The sequence below is a fragment of the Sprattus sprattus genome (genome assembly GCF_963457725.1).
Source record: "Sprattus sprattus genome assembly, chromosome: 6".
Lineage (NCBI taxonomy): Eukaryota > Metazoa > Chordata > Actinopteri > Clupeiformes > Clupeidae > Sprattus > Sprattus sprattus.
The window spans coordinates 17,924,507-17,945,988 of NC_137925.1; the positions used below are offsets into that span (position 1 = coordinate 17,924,507).

General features: G+C 46.1%; 1 protein-coding gene across 2 annotated transcripts in view; it reads right to left on the bottom strand.

Annotated features, from left to right (window-relative positions):
- Positions 1–7,262: 7,262 nt before the first annotated feature.
- Positions 7,263–21,482, bottom strand: part of rnf130 (ring finger protein 130) — a 43,226-nt gene continuing 29,006 nt past the window's right edge. Inside the window, exons 6-10 of one of the 2 annotated variants that reach the window (XM_080840588.1) lie at positions 19,357–19,439; positions 13,275–13,371; positions 12,419–12,623; positions 9,742–9,835; positions 8,733–9,523 (exon numbers count right to left, since the gene is read on the bottom strand). In XM_080840588.1, the coding sequence (XP_080696714.1) occupies positions 9,508–9,523; positions 9,742–9,835; positions 12,419–12,623; positions 13,275–13,371; positions 19,357–19,439 (495 nt within the window). In that variant the 3' untranslated portion in view covers positions 8,733–9,507. Of the gene's footprint in view, positions 8,602–8,732; positions 9,524–9,741; positions 9,836–12,418; positions 12,624–13,274; positions 13,372–19,356; positions 19,440–21,482 lie in introns of those variants that run through there. The other variant, XM_080840589.1, reaches the window with a different exon arrangement.

The following is a 21,482-nucleotide window of genomic DNA, read 5'->3' on the forward strand; positions in this document are numbered from 1 at the left end:
TAGAAAATCTTCTAGTTAAAATCTAACTGAAGTATATTACCAGTCATGTTTTACATTTTTAAGTTCACCTGTTTGATTAGGAACTCTTAAGTGGTCAACCATGACTTCCTGCTTCACAGGGGTATAAATATGAGGTGACACAGGCCAAATACCCTTGGTCATTCATCAAGATGGGAAAGACAAAAGAACACAGTGTCGAAGTGCGACCAAAAGTTGTTAAGCTGCTGAAACCCGGATATAGGGATATAAGAAAATATCTAAACAGTTAGAAATACCCATTTCCACAATCAGAGCAAAAGTTAAGAAGATTAAAGCGACAGGAGATGTATGGAATCAGCCTGGAAGAGGACCTGTCTGTAAATTGACCCCATGCACCGTGTGGAGGATGGTTCGACTGGCAAAATAATCTCCAAGGATCACAGCTTGAGAATTGCAGAGGTTAGTTGAGTCCTGGGGTCAGAAAGTCTCCAAAACTACCATCAGACGTCACCTACTTCACCACAAGTTGTTTTAGAATAAAGCCTCTGCTGTCAATCAACAACAAACTAAAGTGCCTACAGTTTGCCAAATGTAAGTCAGACTTTTATAATAGAGTTGTATATGTTCAGATGAGACCAAAATAAAGCTTTTTTGCAGCAAACATCAAAGGTGGGTTTGGCGTTGAAAGAAAGATAGCCATACCTCATACCCATTGTGAAGTATGGTGGCGGATCTTTGATGTTGTGGGGCTGTTCTTCTTCCAAAGGCCCTCGACATGTTGTTAGAATACCTGGTATCATGGACTCCATCAAATACCAGCAGATATTAAATGAAAACCTAACAGCCCCCTCAGGAAGCTTAAAATGGGCCGTGGTTGGACCTTCCACCAGGACAATGATCCGAAGCACACCTCAAAATCAACACAAAAATGGTTCACCGACAGCAGAATAAAGGTTTTGCCATGGCCATCACAGTCCCCATACCTAAACCCCATAGAAAATTTGTGGGAAGAGCTGAAGCGATCTGGAGAGATACTGTATGTAAAAATGGTCACAGATCCCGTGCCATGTGTTCACCAACCTCATCACGCATTAGGAGAAGACTCAGAGCTGTTATCTTGGCAAAGGGAGGCTGCTCAAAACATAAAATTAAGGGGTGCCAATAATTGTGGCACACCTGTTTTAGGGAATAATATGTATTTAATGTCAAAAAACAAAAATTCTTTCAATAATTTTACTTCAATGAAAATGTAAGAATTTTATGAATATTTTGAGTGAAAGACCAAGAGGCTAAACAGCAAAGACATATTTTTTCATAGCCTGTTTTGGTCACATTCACTAAGGGTGCCAATATTTGTTGGGGGCACTGTATATGTTATCCCTTTTCATATCTATGTTGTACATGACCTCCTATACAACTACACATTCCAGTGTAAAATATTCCCAGATGGGGACTGATCCTGCCATGGGATTCAGCGGCAATATCCCTGGCATTCACTGATATATTTACCGCTGAGCTCAGGCTACCAAGTGTTTTTTTATTCCTGAGCCATAAAAGAGATTAAAAGAGCAGTGGGTACCCCATATATACCCACAACCCCATAAAATACCCCAAGGTTTTTATCCCTTCTCCTTATCTCCTTATCCCTTCCTACTCCTCCCCCCTTTCGTACTTAAAACCAAAGAGTGCGCACTAATCAACAGTGCTAATAACTTGTGTGGAGCTACCATGTGTCCATCATGGCACCTCCACAGTTTATCATGCCCGCAAGTCCCGTTTTCAAAGAAAAAACTTTGCATGCAAGCAATCACTTATAAGCTAAATCTGCTTACCTTTCGTTAATGGCTCCTTAACAGAATATGAGTTGATTCAGGCAGCATTTCAGTAATGCATTCGGAGTCCTTTTTCAATTGCGTCGGGGTCACCAATTTGTCGACTCTATTGCAGTCCCATGCAATTCTCAATCAGCGGTTGAAAACCAGGATATGAAGTTCTCACCGATTTATTGAAGGACTTAAGCCACAACAAAGAGGTGAACTACGGAAATAGATCTGCCAAATACATTTGCGCCACGATATTGAAAAGGTTACCTAATACCTCCCACCTATGCCCTGTTTGGTTGACCCCTACAGCCAATTAGGTTTGACCTCCCATCTTACCCCACTCAAACCAGAAGGCGAAACTGTATCTAATGCCACACCCATTATTTCCCTTGGGTCAATTTGAGGTTGCGACATCTTTTTTTAAATTCCAACGGTTTAATTCTAACCCGTTTTATCTAAATCAATGGGTATTCCGTAAATCCATTCCTCCAACAATACAGTTCATTGTCACGTACATTCCACTGTGCTTTAATTCAGCGAATTTGACTTGTAGTGTAGATTATATTTTTCTTGGCAGCGACACTTATTGTTAATAAACCCCTGAATATAAACTTGAAAACAATAAGCTATGACAAATAGATCTCACACCCAACTCATGTAATTATATACAGTACCTTGCGGAAGTATTCACCCCCTTGGATGTTTTACCCTTTTATGGCTTTTATAAATCAGTCATGGTCAATACAAGTTGGCTTTTTGGACAAAAAAATTCACAAAATAGCTCTCTTTAATGTCAAAGTGAAAATATATTTCTACACAGTTATGTAAATTAAATACAAATATGTAATGAAAATAAGTGCTTGCATAAGTATTCACCCCCTTTATCATCCCCTTTATATAGACTGACCTAATTCAACAGAGGTCCAGCCAATTGGTGCTAGAAGTCTCACAATTAGTGAAATGGGGATCAGTGTGCAGTGAATGTGTCTCAAGTGATTGTAGTATAACGACACCTGTGTCTGGAAGGTCCATTCACTGGTCAGTATTCAGTAATCAGTATTACTGGCTATTGTTAAACCATGAAGACCCAAGATCACTCTAAGCAACTCAGAGAAAAGGTTGTTGAAAAGTATAAGTCAGGGGAAGGATACAAAAAAATGTCCAAGGCACTAAACATCCCCTGGAATTCTGTTAAATCCATCATCAAGAAATGGATGGATTGTGGCACATGTGTAAATCTGCCTACATCAGGCCGTCTTCACAAACTGAGGGGCCGTTCAAGAAGGAGACTAGTAAGATTGGCCACCAATAGACCTATGACTACTCTGAAGAAGTTTCAAGCTTCAGCAGTTGAGATTGGAGAAACTCTGCATACCACCACTGTTGCCTTGGTTCTTCACCAATCTAAGCTTTATGGAAGAGAGCCACTGTTGAAAAAAAGGATCGACTACAGTTCGCCAAAAGGCATGTGGAAGTCTCCATGGTCAAGTGGAAGAAGGTTCTGTGGTTTGATGAGACCAAAGTGGAGCATTTTTTCAACAGTGGCTCTCTTCAATGAAGCTTTGATTGGTGAAGAACCAAGGCAACAGTGGTGGTATGCAGAGTCTCTCCCATACCAGCTGCTGAAGCTTGAAACTTCTTCAGAGTAGTCATAGGTGTCTTGGTGGCCTCTCTTACTAGTTTCCTTCTTGCATGGTCACTCAGTTTGTAAGGACGGCCTGATCTAGGCAGATTTACACATGTGCCATATTCCTTCCATTTCTTGATGATGGATTGAACATAATTTCAGGGGATGTTAAGTGCCTTGGACATTTTTTTGTATCCTTCCCCTGACTTATACTTTTCAATAACCTTTTCTCTGAGTTTCTTAGGGTGATCTGTGGTCTTCATGTTGTAACAGTAGCCAGGAATACTGATTACTGAATACTGACCAGTGAATAGACCTTCCAGACACAGGTGTCGTTATACTACAATCACTTGAGACACATTCACTGCACACTGATCCCCATATCACTAATTGTGAGACTTCTAGCACCAATTGGCTGGACCTCTGTTGAATTAGGTCAGTCTATATAAAGGGGGTGATAAAGGGGGTGAATACTTATGCAATCACTTATTTTCATTACATATTTGTATTTAATTTACATAACTGTGTAGAAATATATTTTCACTTTGACATTAAAGAGAGCTATTTTGTGAATTTTTTTGTCCAAAAAGCCAACTTATATTGACCATGACTGATTTATAAAAGCCATAAAAGGGTAAAACATCCAAGGGGGTGAATACTTACGCAAGGTACTGTAAGCATGGTCCTGGACTTTTACATCACAGTTCAAGAATTGTTTACTCACACTGACTGATGGGCTATATTCTAGAGAGAGAGGGATCATCCGGTGGGTGGATGGGTGAGCCTGAGATTCTCTTGTAAAACAAAAAGGTAAGCTGGTGCAAAGCAGTGGCGTAACGTAGTTACGACGAGCCCAGGTGCAGGCTATTATGATGGGCCCTATTCAGTGGCATAAGGCAGTGGTTCCCAAACATATTAAAGTCCCGTACCCCATGTTTGGGTCACCGCCGCCGCCACACCCCCTCCCCTTGCGCAGATATTCAGCCTACAACCCCTTAAACTGTGAAATTGTCAGGTTATGTCACTAATCGCCACGGCCCCTCCCCCTGCGGCAATATTTTTCTTGGGCACGAAAAAAACCCTGGCTACGGGCCCCCAAGACCCACGGGCCCAGGTGCAGCCGCACCTGCTGCACCCCCTATAGTTACGCCCCTGGTGCACAACACTAGCTAAAACACACACATACAAACGACACACCCAGCATGACCAGGTAAGCAGCTAATAACAGTGTCACATGACAGCCCGTAGGCTACACAGTTTGCACATCTTACGTCATCAGGGTGAGCATGACCTGGGGGGTATTCCACTTACGTGGTTTAGTGACAAACCTAGATAAGTTATCTCAGAGTAAGTGGTAAACCTCCTAATAGAAGAGCCCTCTGACGTTGTTTTGCAAGGAGAATAAACCAATGGGGGTTCTTTTATTAGGAGGTTTACCACTTACTATAAGTTAACTTATCCAGGTTTGTCACTAAACCACTTACATGGAATACCCCCCAGGTAAGTGAAAAACTCTAGCTAAAACGCACACATACAAACGGCACACCCAGCATGACCAGGTAAGTAGCTAATAACAGTGTCACAAGACAGCCCGTAGGCTACAGTTTGCACATCTTACGTCGAGGTATTATATCATAGCAATGAGTGCAACATAGCATCCTATGACACTGAAGGCAATATGTTTCAACAAGTCAATAGTAAACCTATGGACTTACCACATAAGTTAGAGAAAGGGCACACGGTGTACAGTGACATTGGCTACAGTAACAACACCATAATACATCCCACCCAAACATGTCATAATGAAGTCCCAAGTTCCCCATCTGAATCTTACTACCAGCCAAACACATTGCCAATCAAGCATCTGTTCTCTGGAACATCGGATATGTATATTTCAGCAATCAGGGTGAGCAAAGAGATATGTAGTGGTGGGCCACAAGAACGTTTTTAGTGCTATGCCTTTTTATATGTGATTCGATTTCCACAGACTGTATCAATTAAAGGAGAAAGGAACTGGAGTTAAAGATTTAGTGGTCAGCATCAGGCACCGAATGCAGCTTCTTCAAACCAACAAATAGGCGACACTGCAGGTATCGGGAGTCTTGACCCTGAAAGGTTTTAAACTCGTAAATACATCTTCATTTTTGATGCAATACTTCACACACGAGTAGTACACCTGTGCATATAAAACAATCCAGTCACTGTCCACAACTTCCAAAGTGTCGTAGAATCCCCCTGAATGCAGATTCATTTCTGTGGAAAATAAGACCTGTTAGCACAATATGCAAAGACAATGAAAATACAGCCCACACATGGTAACTTCCTCCAACCATTTACTCCTGCATGGCTTTGGAGAATCCCCACTAGGCACATTATGGCTTGTTTACCCTATTTGAATTCGTCAGTGAGGTGCACCTAAGAGGGAGAGAGCGCTCTACTGAAGGTCCACACAACTCATGGTCCACATGGTATTACTAAAAGCCCTAACCAGGCTAGTTGTCCATGCCAGCCTACCAATTAAAACCACCAATTTGTGAGGATCACATCGTTTGTCTGAGTAGACTCATGTCTCATGTTTTGCCTCTATATTCAGTTTTTGGTCTCTCTTTCTAGAGAGACCTGTGAGGGACTAGTTTGCTTGATGAGAACTAGCTCCTAAGATATAGTGTGTGAAGGCAGAACATGTAATATAACACTGCTTCTAGCTGCTGCATCAACACTGCACTGTGGAGCAAGTAGACTGCTCCTGATTGGAAGAATTACTCAAATCCCAGAAATTATGATTAAGACAAGGCCGTTCCCTCATCAAGCTACCGTAATTCAATTTCGTACTTGATGGTCTTGTTTATTTTCATAAATGTGTAGGTGGCCTCACCTTTTGGAATGATGACATCATTAATCTATAGTTGTGCAACACCCTATTGTAACTATGTGGACAGGTATCATAAACAATTTTGATTGGGATTGGCATAAGCTGATAGTTCATTTTATAGGCTAATCTGCAGGGAGAAGTCTGTTTATTTACTCAAACCATTAGCTTAGCCTGGCTAACTATTGTGCAAGCATGTGAATTCCATTGGGTACATTTATCACATTATTTTATTACAATATTTTTAAATTAAGTTTACTTAAAATCATTGAACCTGGCGTTCTTGATGGCAGTGGAGTTATAGACATGTGTTACGCATTTCCCTGTAACTGTCCCTATATCACCTGTATTTAGTTTTGGGAAAACATATCATGAAATGTTTGAATAGATTTAAACTTAAGATAAGTTTGTCTGAATGTGTGACTTTTGTCAGGTTTACAAAAAAAATAAAAAACTATAAACATTTTCAAACTAACACAACAAATGATGCCTACGGTCTTACCTGAAATCAGCCCTATATATCTTCAAATATGGCACTGAAATGGTTTGACATGTTTCCCAAGTAATGATTTTACATAATTTCTCAACAACCTGTCTCTCCACTGATGAACAATAAAAGGGCAATAAAACCTGCACATCCCTATTGCATTTTTTAATAGGGAATTTTCTGCGTCGGTGTTTCCATGGGGAATTCACTACGTCCGTGTTGCCGAAGTGGATTTACCACGTCGGTGTTGCAGTACCCTACGTCGGTGTTGCTGTACCCTACGTTGGTGTTGCAGTACCCTACGTCCGTGTTGCCATAGTGAATTTACTACATCCGTGTTGCCAAAGTGAATTTACTACATCCGTGCTGCAGTACCCTACGTCTGTGTTGCAGTACCCTATCCTGGTTTTCCTTTAAGCCCTGTGAAACAGAACAGGCCGTGGCTGAAACAGTCGTAGGCAATTATAAGAAGTTTAATGCTGAGGCAGTATGTAACACACTTAGGCCACAACCATGACCGCTGCGGAGCAGGTCACACGTTCATCCCAACATCAGATACAAAGACAGGAACACAAAGAGACAGCATGGAACAGAGGACACCCTCCACCCCATTCTCTGGGAACGACGAGAAGGACAAACAGCGCGTAGAGGCCACTTGAGATATATAGTCATACATATATATATGTATATATGCAAATACCGTATATATATATACTAAGTCCCCATATAGGAGACACACTGGAGATTCGTACTCGCTGAGGGTATTTCATTAGCATCTCTTTAAATATACATTTAAAATGCTTTTCTTTCGATATATACAGAGAAACACTGAGGTTGAGGGGGGAATGCTGTTTGTTCAGAGGAGTCCCAAATGCTGATTCCTAGTTATTGGTGATGTCCCTGTCTCCCTCCATCCATCTCGAAAAATGAGTAGAATGGAGGAGTGGAGAAAGGCTGGCCAAGTACACAGGTCAACTTGACAATGCCCTCCTCATCACCAGCACAGAAAATACAATACAGCCAGCTGGCCCATAGACACAGTCCCAGTCTAATGTTTTTGCATTTTTTTTCTTAACACTGCCATCAGTTAAAACAAAGAGCTTCTTTTTTTGACCGAGTGAGAAGGATGGAGAGAGAAGAGAGAGAGAGAGAGAGAGAGAGAGAGCGGAGGATCGTTTACTAATGTACACGTAGTAGGCAAGAAGCTTTTAAAACACATAAAATCCAAGAGCTGATTTTGCTTTTTGTTTTGTTTTTGGAACTGATGTAAGGACTAGAGCAAGGGGTCACTCGAAGGTCACTTTCAGCAGTAGCCTCACCTAGGAACAGAATACAGAAAAAAACAAAGTCTTTTGCGAACCAAAAAAAAATATTCCAGCCAGTAAGAGAGGTTGAGAATCTTCGGCTGTGTGTGTGTGGAGGAGTTTTGAGTGAGGATGAGTCCCGTTCGGCGAACAATCCAGCCCCAAACCATCCCATGCTGTTCGCAGTTACATTCTGCAGTCTCAAAAAGGTTGCTGTAGTCGGTGTTGGTGTGTTGTCATCCTGTCACCTGTGATGAGGCGACTCTGGTATCACTGTCACATGTCTGTTTCCAAACGTGGCCTCATCACCGGACGGAGGGATTAGAGGATGAATCAAGGAGGACGGGTCAGGATTGGGGAGGTTGGGGAGGAGTTGTGAGGGCTGGGGTACCAGTCTGAACCTCACGACTTGTTTTCGTCGTACAGGTCCAGCGAGGCCTGAATATCAGGAAGCTCCATCTCACAAACGACATTTCGTGGTGACAGAGAATTTCGGTTGAAAAAATGCCCACCTGCACAAAGAGAAAGAAGGAAGTATTAAGGGCCTATTTTGTATGCATGTAAAGCATATTAGAATATGAATTAACACAATGAAAAGTGAAATAGTGGTAGAAAAAAAAGCAATAAAACAAATCAATTCAACAGAAAAATAAAACATTTATTTCCAAAGAAAACTAAAAGCAATCAATCAGGCACACAAAATGCATTGACAATTCATCAATAAACATACAATAAGAACACACTTCAAAGGCAAGAATGTATGTCTGGTCATGGTTACCAAGGAGACATTTTCGATTATGGTTTCCCTCTTTACATGCCCGTAATTCTTTCCCCTTGGGTTTTAGAGGCATGACAATAAAACATTGGTAGAAACTACTCCACACCACAGTGTGACAATGAACAAAATATCACCACTATAACAAAGGACAAATCGGCTGGATTAGGGCAATACTAATCTAAGGTATGATCAAACTCTTCTGTTACCTTCTGTGAGAACATGGTGTGCCACTTAATAGTGACACCCAGTGGCATTATTTTGCATTGCAAGAATACATTTAGCAGTCGTGACAATCTACAATCATAACTGGTATCTGTTCAAGGTCAATCCGAATCTGCTATAACATCAACAGTCACTGACACACATCCCAGTTATGTAAATATATATCCCTATTACACATACATATTAAATATCTACATGGCAGGGGACACAAGAAATAACAACAGTAAGACACTGTACAGAGGGTATCAACACGTTTTAATTGATCCAAAAGCTTTCATTTTTTTAAACATCTAAAAATAGGCACAGTGATAAAAGTTCAGAGAAGCAGCACAAGACATGGCACAGTAAAATGAGGACAGTGGGAGACTGTCGGCGCAGAAAGGAAGGCTTTGCTTTTCAAAATACTGACGGGCTTCTTTCAGTCCACCTCCACACTGGAAAGTAAGAGAGAGAAACACAGAGCCTGAGCATGTGGAATAATAACAATACTTAACTAGGTACAAACAAATTATAAAAATACTTAATTTTAATGATGAATTAGGTGTAAGTAGTACACTAATATACATTCCTTTAGATAGACTAGTGTGAGTTTAAGTGGAAGAGATGAATACATAAGTCTGTTGTGTTGTGCTGTGTTGTGTGAGGTACTCACTAGTAGCTGGGGAAGCTGGCCGTGGCCTTGATGATCATGTAGCAGAGTGTGAGGGCACTGAGCAGGCCAAAGCTGGCGATTATAAACCACTCTTCTGTCAACAGAGGAAAGGAGGAGGGGGGGGTCACTGATAGGTGTGGGGGTGTGGGAGTGGAGGACAACTTGGTACCCCCCACCTGCCTGGCGCCCGGCAGCGGAGACGGTTGGCAGGGAGGGGGGTGTTTGGGAGTCAGAGGCCGAGTTGCTGTGGCGACAGATGGATGGCGAAAAGGGGGGAAGAAGAAGTTGCGGAGGCAGAGAGACGGCGAAAGAGGAGGGTCCACTGCGGGGGTGGAGATGAAAGCGCCATCGAGTAGAGCAGCGAGAAGAGCAGCGGAGAGCAGCGAGCAAACGAGCCTGAAAAAATCCCACAGCTGCAAGACTTCACCCAACAGGAAGAGGAGAGAAAAGCAGTATATTCTCACCCACTCCCTCCCACTCACTCACTCACTCTCGCTCACTCACAGACACACACACAGAAACACACTCACAGACACACATAGAGGCACACACAGACATACACACAGAGACACACACACTACAAGATCCATCTCTTCTAAAGCGAAGGCAAGAGACGGCTTGACAGAACCCCTGTGTGTGAGCACAAAGAGAAGAGGACTATTGTAACAGACAGAGTGAAACCCTGGAAACGAATGGTGTCACATTTATGCATTTGCTAAAGGAACGTTCACAACATCTGAATAGAACTGCTTACAGGAATAGGCAAAAAAAGACAGATAGAGGAAGAGAAAGACAGAGAGAAAGAAAGGTAGAGGAGCAGAACCCAAGGAAGACAAAAGGATGGGGAGGAAGAGAAAACCCAAAGGGCAGTGCCTCTGGTCAGTGTTCCCTTAAAACAGCCTAAGATGGAAAGAGAGGAAGAGAGAAAGAGAAAGAGGGGAGTGTACCCTTAAACCAGCCTAAGCTGGAGTGAAAGAGAGAGAGAGAGAGGGGGGAGTGTACCCTTCAAACAGCCTAAGATGGAGTGAGAAGAGAGAGAGTGAGGGGAGTATACCCTTAAAACAGCCTAAGATGGACAGAGAGGAGGAGGAGAGAGAGAGAGAGAGAGGGGAGTGCACCCTTAAAACAGCCTAAGATGGACAGAGAGGAGGAGGAGAGAGAGAGAGAGAGAGAGAGAGAGAGGGGAGTATACCCTTAAAACAGCCTAAGATGGACAGAGAGGAGGAGGAGAGAGAGAGAGAGAGAGGGGAGTGTACCCTTAAAACAGCCTAAGATGGAGAGAGAGGAAGACAGACTAGGCTGGGATTAATGACAAGCCCACGGAGAGGTTCAACGGATGGGGCAGTAAGGGGGAAAACAGCTTTTTGGAGTGTGACATCATGAGTGTGTGTGTGTGTGTGTGTGTGTGTGTGTGTGTGTGTGTGTGTGTGTGTGTGTGTGTGTGTGTGTGTGTGTGTGTGTGTGTGTGTGTGTGTGTGTGTGTGTGTGTGTGTGTCCTTGTGTGTCAGTGTGTGTATGCAAGTAGGTGAGTGAGCGAGTGAGCGAAAGAGATAGGGAGGCCAGTGTTATAGTTCATGAGCAGGTGAGGATCCACTAGCTTAGGTCCACGCCGTAAATGTAGCAATAAGAGGGCGTCAGGTGTCTGTGCACCCACCCATTTCTTGGTGACCGCACAGACTGTTGTGCACGGCCACTACACTACAAGGGCACCTAGAGAGGGGACATTCTAAACGTGAAGAGGCTTAACGAGGCTTAATGTTCCAAAACAGCGATCAATGATCACAACATTTCTCCCGGAAAACCTAAACTGAAATCCTATGACTACAGACGTTATCTTATAACATTAAGCATCCCTTCCCATTGACGCCCTATGGGAAAAGCTTAAGGTGTTTTAAGCTGTCAAAATAGCACCATAAGCACCATATCCCATAAAAAAAGGCAAAACATTGATAGCTGTTTTGGAACCTTAATCCTCGTTAAGCCTTTTCATTCCAATGGGTGTCAGCGGAGAAGAAAACGCTGAACGCAGGATGTCCACACTCATAGGATTTCGGTCAGCTCCGTTAGCCCTTTAGAATGTCTCCCTAGAAAGCGGACTCCAAGCACACTCTAGAAAGTACGGTAAGAACCACCAAGCATTGGTGGGGTCTGCAGCTGTCCGTGTGTGTGTGTGTGTGTGTGTGTGTGTGTGTGTGTATATGTGTTTGTGTGTGTGTGTGTGTGTGCATCCGTAACCAAGTCAAATTAAAGGCTGAGTGTGTGACTGTCCTGCCTTCAAAGTGTAGAGACTGGCGTATCTAATGGCTAAACACTACACCAGTAGATCAGATGACAACAAACACTTCCATATCCACCCTTCTTTAGCTTTTATTTGTTGCTCCGATCCATCACTGGTGCCTTTAGCACTGAAAATCCACCCCACAAGATGCCCTTTGGCAGCTAGTCAAACAGGAGGCATGGAGAAACAACAAAGACTTGATCTTATCGGAGCAGAGAGAACATACAGTTGAAGGTTAAACTGAGAGTTGCAGAGAAAAGTGAGCCAGTTCAGAGGAGAGGAAGAGCAAGTGTAGGATTTAGGGTTGTGTGTGTGTGTGTGTGTGTGTGTGTGTGTGTGTGTGTGTGTGTGTGTGTGTGTGTGTGTGTGTGTGTGTGTGTGTGTGTGTGTCTGTCTTACTGGTAACAGCGATGTTGATCTCTCCAGTGCGGGGGGTGACCTCTCCGTCGGAGGAGATTTGCGAGGTGCCGGAGTGGCGAAGTGGCTCCAGGCTGATGGTGTTCTCGCTGGACAGGTCCACTAGCGCCGCCCGCTGGCTGGAGGTCTGGCTGCGTGGTATCCGATCCATGTCAAACGCCACATTGTCCACGCAAGGCAGGTTGGGCTGAATGGACATGGATGGGGGTGACAGAACAGAGAGAAAAGAAGAGAAGAGGCTATTATGTCTCAGGATATGAAAATGAAATGATAGTCATGTGCACTACATGTACAATAGGTGTATAATGTAAACACTATATGAAGTAACAGTTTAGATTAGATGTTTTTGGGGGTCAATTGATGTCATCTGCCAACTCATCCACTAAACTCTCAAAGCTTAATGCAACCCCCCAAAAAATTATAAAAAGCTTACCTGAAAAGTACTGTGTTCATGCATAATGTGGATGTAACAAATATTACTTCACAGCACCCATTGGACCCTATGTGAACAGTGTACATAGAGTGCAATAACACACATGCAGTCAAGGACTCTGTCCAGCAGGGGGCAACCTAGGGCAGCTTATGCAGACCAGCTGAGGTACACTACATCTCTCACGTAGAGGCCATTCAGAATTACTGTATGGGTCCTTCTGTTGGCAACTACAGGCCATCCTTACAGCTATTCATTGACAATTCTGACTACAGGGGGGAGACGTGGCAGCGCTGACAGCAGACAGCTGTTTCCTGCCAGGCCTCAGAGGTCAGAGGTGATCCCTGTGCTTCGGTGGAGTTGGACTGTCTGTGACGAGTGACAAGAGATGGGGCCTGACTCACTCACCATGATGCCAAGGGCCTTGAGGATGTTGAGTTTGCACATGGGGCAAGTGCAGTGCTCGTTCAGCCAGGGGTCTACACACATCTTGTGGAAGACGTGCCTGCGGACGACAAACAGACGGAAAACACACATTCAACGGGAGTCTTCCGCAACGTTTCAGCTTTGGAAAGACAAATGATTTGGGCACCATTCATACGGTCAGACATTCACCATTGGGAGCACAGATGAGACTCGGCTTTTCTTCGCTGCTGCATGAGAAATGAAAGGAGCACAGTTCTTTTTCAAACATTTCATCCCAAGCGACGGGAACACCACCTTACAAGACTTCTCTTATAGGAAAAGAAATGGAATCACTCCAGGGAACTTAAGTGAGAAAACTCGGGCGGAGGGGTTGGTTGGTTTGTTAATGCAGCAGGAAGACCCCATGGAGAGCACCAAGTAAAAGGGAGAGAGAGGGAGAGAGAGAGAGAGTATACAGCGGGAAGGACCCCATGGAGATCACCAAGTAAAGGGGGGGGGGGGGGGGGGAGAGGGAGAGGGAGAGAGACGGAAAGACAGACACAACAGGAACTCAAAGTAGCTGCGTGGGCCATCAAAGTACTCTTTTTCAACTTCCTTCCTCTTCACGGAAGCCCTGCGATGGCACAAAGACAGCCCTGTTGGGTGCGGGGGTGGGGGGGTCGGGTGGTCCAGGAGCCTTAGGAAGAGGGTGCCGGTGCCTTTTAAACAACGGTGCCATTGGACCGGCCGTTAGAAGAGGTGACAAAGCTGCCGTTGTGGGCACACTAACCTTCATCAGGTTCACAAAGCAGAGCAGAGAAGGAGAGAGAGAGGGTAGGAGAGAGGTAGAGAGAGAGAGAGGGAGGGAGGGGAGAGCGAGGGAGAGAGGGGGGGGAGAGCGAGGGAGAGAGGGGGGGAGAGAGAGGGAGGGAGGGAGGGACAGGGAGAGAGAGAGAGAGAGGGAGGGGGAGAGAGAGAGAGGGAGGGGGAGAGAGAGAGAGAGCATTGGGATTCCTGTGCATTACAGCGTATTTGGTCCTTCAAACACATTCGGCTGATGCAACGTGAACAAAGCATTTTTTATGTCCTCCCTCAGAAATCACTTAACACAATACCAACAGCACTGCACACACTGCTCCTGCTCCTGAGCCCTGTAAGTGCTGCAGAAGCATTACAGGAATGCATCAGGCGAGATACCTGAAGATGTCGTTAAAGAAGAAAGACTCCTTCTGCTAAGTGCCCTTAGCATGCCTAGTCTTGGCCTAGACAGCGGCAGAGAGTGGACTTGTCTCTCTGTATGCAGAGCGGCTGGGCTTTTGACATTTAACTAAACTCATGAATTCAAATGTGAGTCTGGTTTTGGTAAGCAAAACCAAGTAAAGGAATGGTTCCTTACTTAAGACTTGCTTGACGGCTTGTGAGACAAGAAATGCAGCACCAATGTATTGCAGGTATACATATGGTTAGGCCTGGACATTAAACATTTCCCTATAAAGACGTACAGTACGGTACACTGTTTATCGGCGAGTAGAGATACAGAGTAATCTTGTAACTTGTTTGGGTGTGTTAGTGAGGATGAAGTGTGACCTGGTTTTGAACTGTCTGGCCTCCTGTGAAGAACAGTGCATGCCTCCATCCTGTTGAGCCAGGGGGCTGCTTTATCTGCTCTCTTAGCCAGCGCACAAACAAGGGCTCCATGAATTAATGATGAGGGTGTTTACAACGCAATGGCTCTTAAAGAGGTCATGAAACATACCATACCAGAGAGAGACAGACAGGGGAATTGACAAAGGAAGAATTAGGAAGATTAAATAGTATAAATGTCAATATGTGAAGGGGAAGTATGTTTATGTTAATATGTGAAGGTGAAGCTGAAACATGAATCATGACACTTGCTGTTAGTATGTTTATTTCAAGTCATAGGTTATCTACGTGGAAATTACATTGATACTGAATCAAGCTCTCACTAGCGCCCCTGAGACAGACCCAGACATAAAATATACACAATGATCAAAAACCACTAATCTGGTTACGTTTTACATTTACTGATACACATCTTCAAGGACGTGCCTCTTTCAACTATCAACCATGCTGCATACTACACCAGCCATGCTAGTGTGCAAGTATTGCTCTCAGAGACACAGAGACATAGAGACACAGAGATATAGAGAAACAGAGATATAGAGACACAGAGATATAGAGACACAGAGACATAGTGACACAGAGATATAGAGACACAGAGATATAGAGACACAGAGATAAAGAGACACAGAGATATAGAGACACAGAGATATAGAGACACAGAGATAAAGAGACACAGAGATATAGAGACACAGAGACATAGAGACACAGAGACATAGAGACACAGAGATATAGAGACACAGAGACATAGAGACACAGAGATATAGAGACACAGAGATATAGAGACAGAGATATAGAGACACAGAGACATAGAGACACAGAGATATAGAGACACAGAGATATAGAGACATAGAGACACAGAGATATAGAGACACAGAGACATAGAGACACAGAAACTGCTTTAGTTTGATTGTAAACAATCAAGAGGCACGTTGTTGGAAATGGTTACGAGTTCAAAGCAGCCTGTTGTTCACCCTGTAAAGGTTTCTGATGTGCAGAAGCTCCACCCTAGAGCAGAGACTATGTCAAAAGAGATCGTGAACTGATGTGCTTGTATGATCTCACTACAGCTGGTGTCACTGCCATGCATCGCACACCTTGGTGAAAAAACAAACTACTCGCCAGTCCACCCAACAGTGCTCTGGACCAGTTCACTACAGCTGGACTACCACAACAATCCCACTGGACTTTACTGGATTAATCAAGTCAGATGGCATTCATTGACACGGGACTGCTACTGGGGGGCATCTGGTTTGGGGGTTGGAAATGACTAGCAGTCTGGCTACTGGGGGGTTGTGGGGGGGCAGCAGTCTGGCTGCCGTCTGTCCGCACGCCTGTAACACACACCCTGGGGCAAGCGGAGGTGGTGTGGAGGGGGGCAGGGGTAATGCAGGAAGACGCAAATTGAATGGCCCCAGCCGGGTCAAGTGTGCTCCCATTACTTATGCTGCTACTATTGATTGCGGGAGGGAGGGCAGGCGGGCGCCCCTGGTAGGGTGCCGGCGGCGTGGGTGGCAATACGGCCGTGGAGATACGGCCTGCTTGGTGACGTGCGGCCGCTGGGTGTGCCCACGTGATAACAGATATTTTTTTTTTATAAACATCCTCTCTCTTTTTTCTCGAATTGGTTTCGTTCTGTTATTACTGGAGCAGTTTGCTCTCATTTGCTTCAATTCCATCCCTCTCCCTCTCCCTCTCCCCCTCTCTCTCTCTCCCTCTCTCTCTCCCTCTCTCTCTCCCTCTCTCTCTCCCCTCTCTCTCCCCCTCTCTCTCTCTCCGTCTCTCTCTCCCTCTCCCTCTCCCCCTCTCTCTCTCTCCGTCTCTCTCTCCCTCTCTCTCTCTCTCCCCTCTCTCTCCCCCTCTCTCTCTCCCCCTCTCTCTCCCCCTCTCTCTCTCCCCCTCTCTCTCTCTCCCTCTCTCTCTCCCTCTCTCTCTACTATATTAAGTCGTCGTCTTCGTTAAGGCTAAAATCCTCCTCTGAGAGCCCAAATGTACTTCCTCTTTTTGCCTCCCTCCTCTAATCTTCTGTCATTAATTCTGCTCTCCACTCCTCTGCTCTCCTAGCTGCAGATAAGTGTCTCGGATCTCGGAGTTAATCACACTCTCCTGATACACATCTAGAGTGGCCATTTAAACTCCAAAGTTTATTTTATGCCATCGCGTGAATCCCCTCACTTATTTCAACCTTAAGGGAAGAACGGCCGTAACAGTTCATTTTCTCCCTGTGTGTTATTCACGGCCATTTGAGCACGGCTGGATTAAGCTCCTGAGCCGGACTCACATTAGCGGCGTCCGCGCTCACTTCTCTATCTGTTCTGAAAACAGGTCCCAGCCCTCGAATGGCCTCTGCAGGCTTCCTCTATCTGATCTGATAACAGGCACCAGCTTTGCTCTGAGCACAGCGGACCTGACCCTGCCCAGCAACAGCAACAGCAGCAGGAGGAGCAACAGGCCTCATGGAGACCCAATGCAATTAGGAGAGATACACAGATTACACTGATAGCACTGCTGGGCTATGGATGGCAGAGGGTCAACATGCATTCGAGAGACAGAGAGAGAGAGAACGAGAGAGAGAGGAAATTGTCATATGGGGAAGCGGTCAGACAAAGAGAGAGATAGAGCTGGAGAGAGAGAGAGAGAGAGAGAAAGAAAGAGAGAGGAAATTGTCATATGGGGAAGCGGTCATACAGGCAGAGAGATTGAATTGCAGGATTCAGCAAAAAACAGACAGCAGAGGAAGAACCAAAATGACAGACACAAATATAGAGTTCAGAGGAAGCCAAACTGAAGGAGGAAAAAGACTGTAGTATCAGAAAAAGAGCAAGCCATGATCTGTGATCTGTTTTTGGAGTTTTACATTTAAATGAAAACACTTGTCACTGAAGTTCTTTATGTCACATAATCATACATTCAAATATATTTTACTGACACAAACATGTTTTTAACAACAGGCGAAAGGGTTAAAAAGAGAAAAAAGAGACAGGAGAGCTAGAGAGAGAAATAGATAAACAAGAAGTTTGTGTGCAGGTCGGTGTAATGCCCTGCACACACACACACACACACACACACACACAACCACACACACACACACACACACACACACACACACACACACACGCGGCCATCTCTCATTTAGGCCCGTCACATCACAGTCTGCCACTGACTGACAGCCATCTCCCACACACGTCTCACTGACAGGAATCACAAGGAGCCCTGGAGGCAGACAGAGTGTGTGTGTGTGTGTGTGTGTGTGTGTGTGTGTGTGTGTGTGTGTGTGTGTGTGTGTGCGCGTGTGTGTGTCCGTGTGTGCGTGTTTGCGAAATGTCTGAATGACCTCAGCAGTCACTATTCAATGGTACAAGACTACTTCCAGCTGTGTGGTCAAGACAGACCCAGCAGATGGTGTTGAGGGCTTTCAGAGTGTGTGTGTGTGTGTGTGTGTGTGTGTATTTGTGTGTGTGTGTGTGTGAGGGAGTGAGAGAAAGAGTGAAAGAGAGACCAACTTACAAAAACTAATAAAAATGAAAGATGCAGAAAGACTGCTGTGGCGTATGCCATGTCTATCTATAAGAGAGGAGAAGAAAGAGAGCTTCTGTGTGTTAAGACTGTGTCTGGGCTGGAGGGCTCCTGGAGCTGTGTGATAGGTCACCAGCAGAAGCACGGCTAAAAATAACCCCGAAACGAGCCGGCCGTGGCTGTGATTCATGGCTGTGGCCGGGGCCGTATTTCCTAAACAAGCCCTCAGGTTTCAAGGCAGCGGATCTCCAATCCCCCCTTCCTCTCTCCCTCTCTCCATCTCTCTTTCACCCCCCTCATTCTCCCTCTCCCCCTCACTTGCCCTCTCTCTCTCTCCTATCACTTTTTTCCTGGTAAGCTGCTAAATGTTCGCTAGCATTGATTCAGAGCCGGTGCAAACTCCTGGCCATGTTGCCAGTGAGAGGTGCTAACGGCTGGAGCTAAAGGGGCATGGCGCTGGGGCTGTGTATGCAGCACCCACAGTGTGTTGGCACTGGATGGGCAGGGGCCTGTAGAGGTGAACCTCTTGTCATGGAGTCAACACGCTCCAGCTAGCAATTCCAGTGACGGACAGACAGGTCAAATAGCCATTCCGGTGACTGACAGACAGGTCAAGCAGCCAAGCTGGCTGTGTGTTTGAGGAGAGCAGGAGTCCTTGAGATGTCCTTGAGATGTGCTTGTGGCCCACTTAAAGCGAAGGGCCTCTCTGCTGAGGAGAGCCAGCAGGTAAACAACACAGTCCCTTGGGCATCCAAGCACACAGAAACTCATTCTCACAGCAGTGGACACACATATATCAGGACACACACACATACACACACACACACACACACAAACCAAGCACACACGCGTACACACGCGTACACACACTAACACATTCTCAACTGCACGAATGCGCGTACACACACACACACACACACACACTCACTTGCAGGGTAGGATGCGGACCACATCATTGAGCTGGTAGCCTTCAATGCATACGGCGCAGTGGTTGAAGTCCGGGTCCGTCTCCTACAGGAAAAACACAACACAGCGCTTTAAACCCCCCGGGCAACAAAAATACATTATGTAGGTCAACGCTAAGGACTTAAGTGCAGACACTAGCAAACATGGTGGAAATAATCCGGCATTATAAACCATTACCGCGTGGACAACCAAGCCAAGCCCCAGGTGAGACATGGCAGCCTGCCGCCACACCATCCACGAAAATTACAGTCGCCATGACAACAGATTACTCTGCCTGCGCGACACGGTTTGTGTTAACCGCTGAGACAGGGTGTGCCAGAAAGAAAAAAAAGAGGAGGAGAGAGAGAGAGAGAGAGAGAGAGAGAGAGAGAGGGAGAGGGAGAGAGGAATGAAAGAAAGAGAGAGAGAAGACTAGACATCAGACCTCAAAGCCAAACAATCGGAAGGAGAGAAGTACAGAGGGAGGAGTGAGGGATGAGAGGAGCAGAAGCAGAGAGAGGAGAGGGGGATGAAATAAAACAGAGGAGTGATGGATAGAGTGAACAGGAAAGGGAGAGAATAGAGAATGCCAGGGAGGAAGAGGGAGAAAGAGAGAGGGAGAGGGAGAGACAGAGGGAAGAGGAAGGAGGATCAATGCTGGGGTTATTTATGGTCTGGGGTGGATATCCATCTCTGCTGACAGAGGGCTTGTGGCCACTGAGGGGAAGGACATCCTGGTGCCGTGCAGCACAGAGATCCATAGCCTGGGCAGGGACCCTGGAGGAGACTACCGCCCTCATCTTCCTCTTCCTCTTCCTCCGCCATCACCTACCTCTCCCCAGCCCTAACATCACTGGCTCTCTATGGGCTGAGGGCTCCCTATAGGCTGGACCGCTCTCTATGGTCTTGGCTGGACCGCTCTCTATGGGCTGGACCGCCCTCTACGGGCTGCACCGCTCTCTATGGGCTGGACCACTCTCTATGGGCTGGACCGCTCTCTATAGACCGGACTGCTCTCTATGGGCTGGGCTGGACCGCTCTCTATGGGCTGGGCTGGACCGCTCTCTATGGGCTGGGCCGCTCTCTATGGGCTGGGCTGAGGGCTCCCTTTAAGCTGGACCGGGCTGCTCTCTATGGGCTGGGCGGGACCGCTCTCTATGGGCTGGGCCGGACCGCTCTCTATGGGCTGGACCGCTCTCTATAGACCGGACTGCTCTCTATGGGCTGGGCCGGGCCGCTCTCTATGGGCCGGGCCGGGCCGCTCTCTATGGGCCGGGCCGGGCCGCTCTCTATAGGCTGGGCCGGGCCGGGCCGGGCCGCTCTCTATGGGCTGGGCCGGGCCGCTCTCTATGGGCCGGGCCGGGCCGCTCTCTATAGGCTGGGCCGGGCAGCTCTCTATGGGCCGGGCCGGGCCGGGCCGCTCTCTATAGGCTGGGCCGGGCCGGGCCGCTCTCTATGGGCTGGGCCGGGCAGGGCCAGGCCGCTCTCTATGGGCTGGGCTGAGGGCTCCCTATAGGCTGGACCGGGCCGCTCTCTATGGGCTCTATGTCTGCACACATCCACCGTGTGAGGTAGAGGTGCCACTTCCACAATACATCTCAGGGGTATGGGATGTCACACTACTGTCTCTAGGACCTGGGGGAGTGTGTGTGTGGCGGGGAGGATGTCACTTGCACTCCCACATCGGTGCTATTAAATATGCAAGTAGCTTCAGTTATGTTGTATTAACGACAAGGGGCGAGAGAGAAAACGTTAGAAAGAGAGAGAGAGAGAGAGAGAGAGAGTAAGAAAGAGAGATATGTAATGAAATGAGGTCATGGCATTTACCACAGTTGAGATTAGAGAGGGAACATTAAATAGACGGGGAAAAAGGGGGGGGGGGGGGGGGGGCTTCCAGAGGTAGCATTCACATCTGTTACAGTGGAGCCAGAGCATTTATAGCATTTCAGGTGTGATATGAGGGCTCCCTCCTTGAGAGCCTAATGGAGAGTTTAACAGTGCTCTCAAACTGTCTCCAATGTAACAAGGCGACGGCATGAGTTCTCATCTGATGTGCTGGCAGTAAAATACAACACAGGTAGGTAGGCAGGCAGGCCACAGACCAGGTGC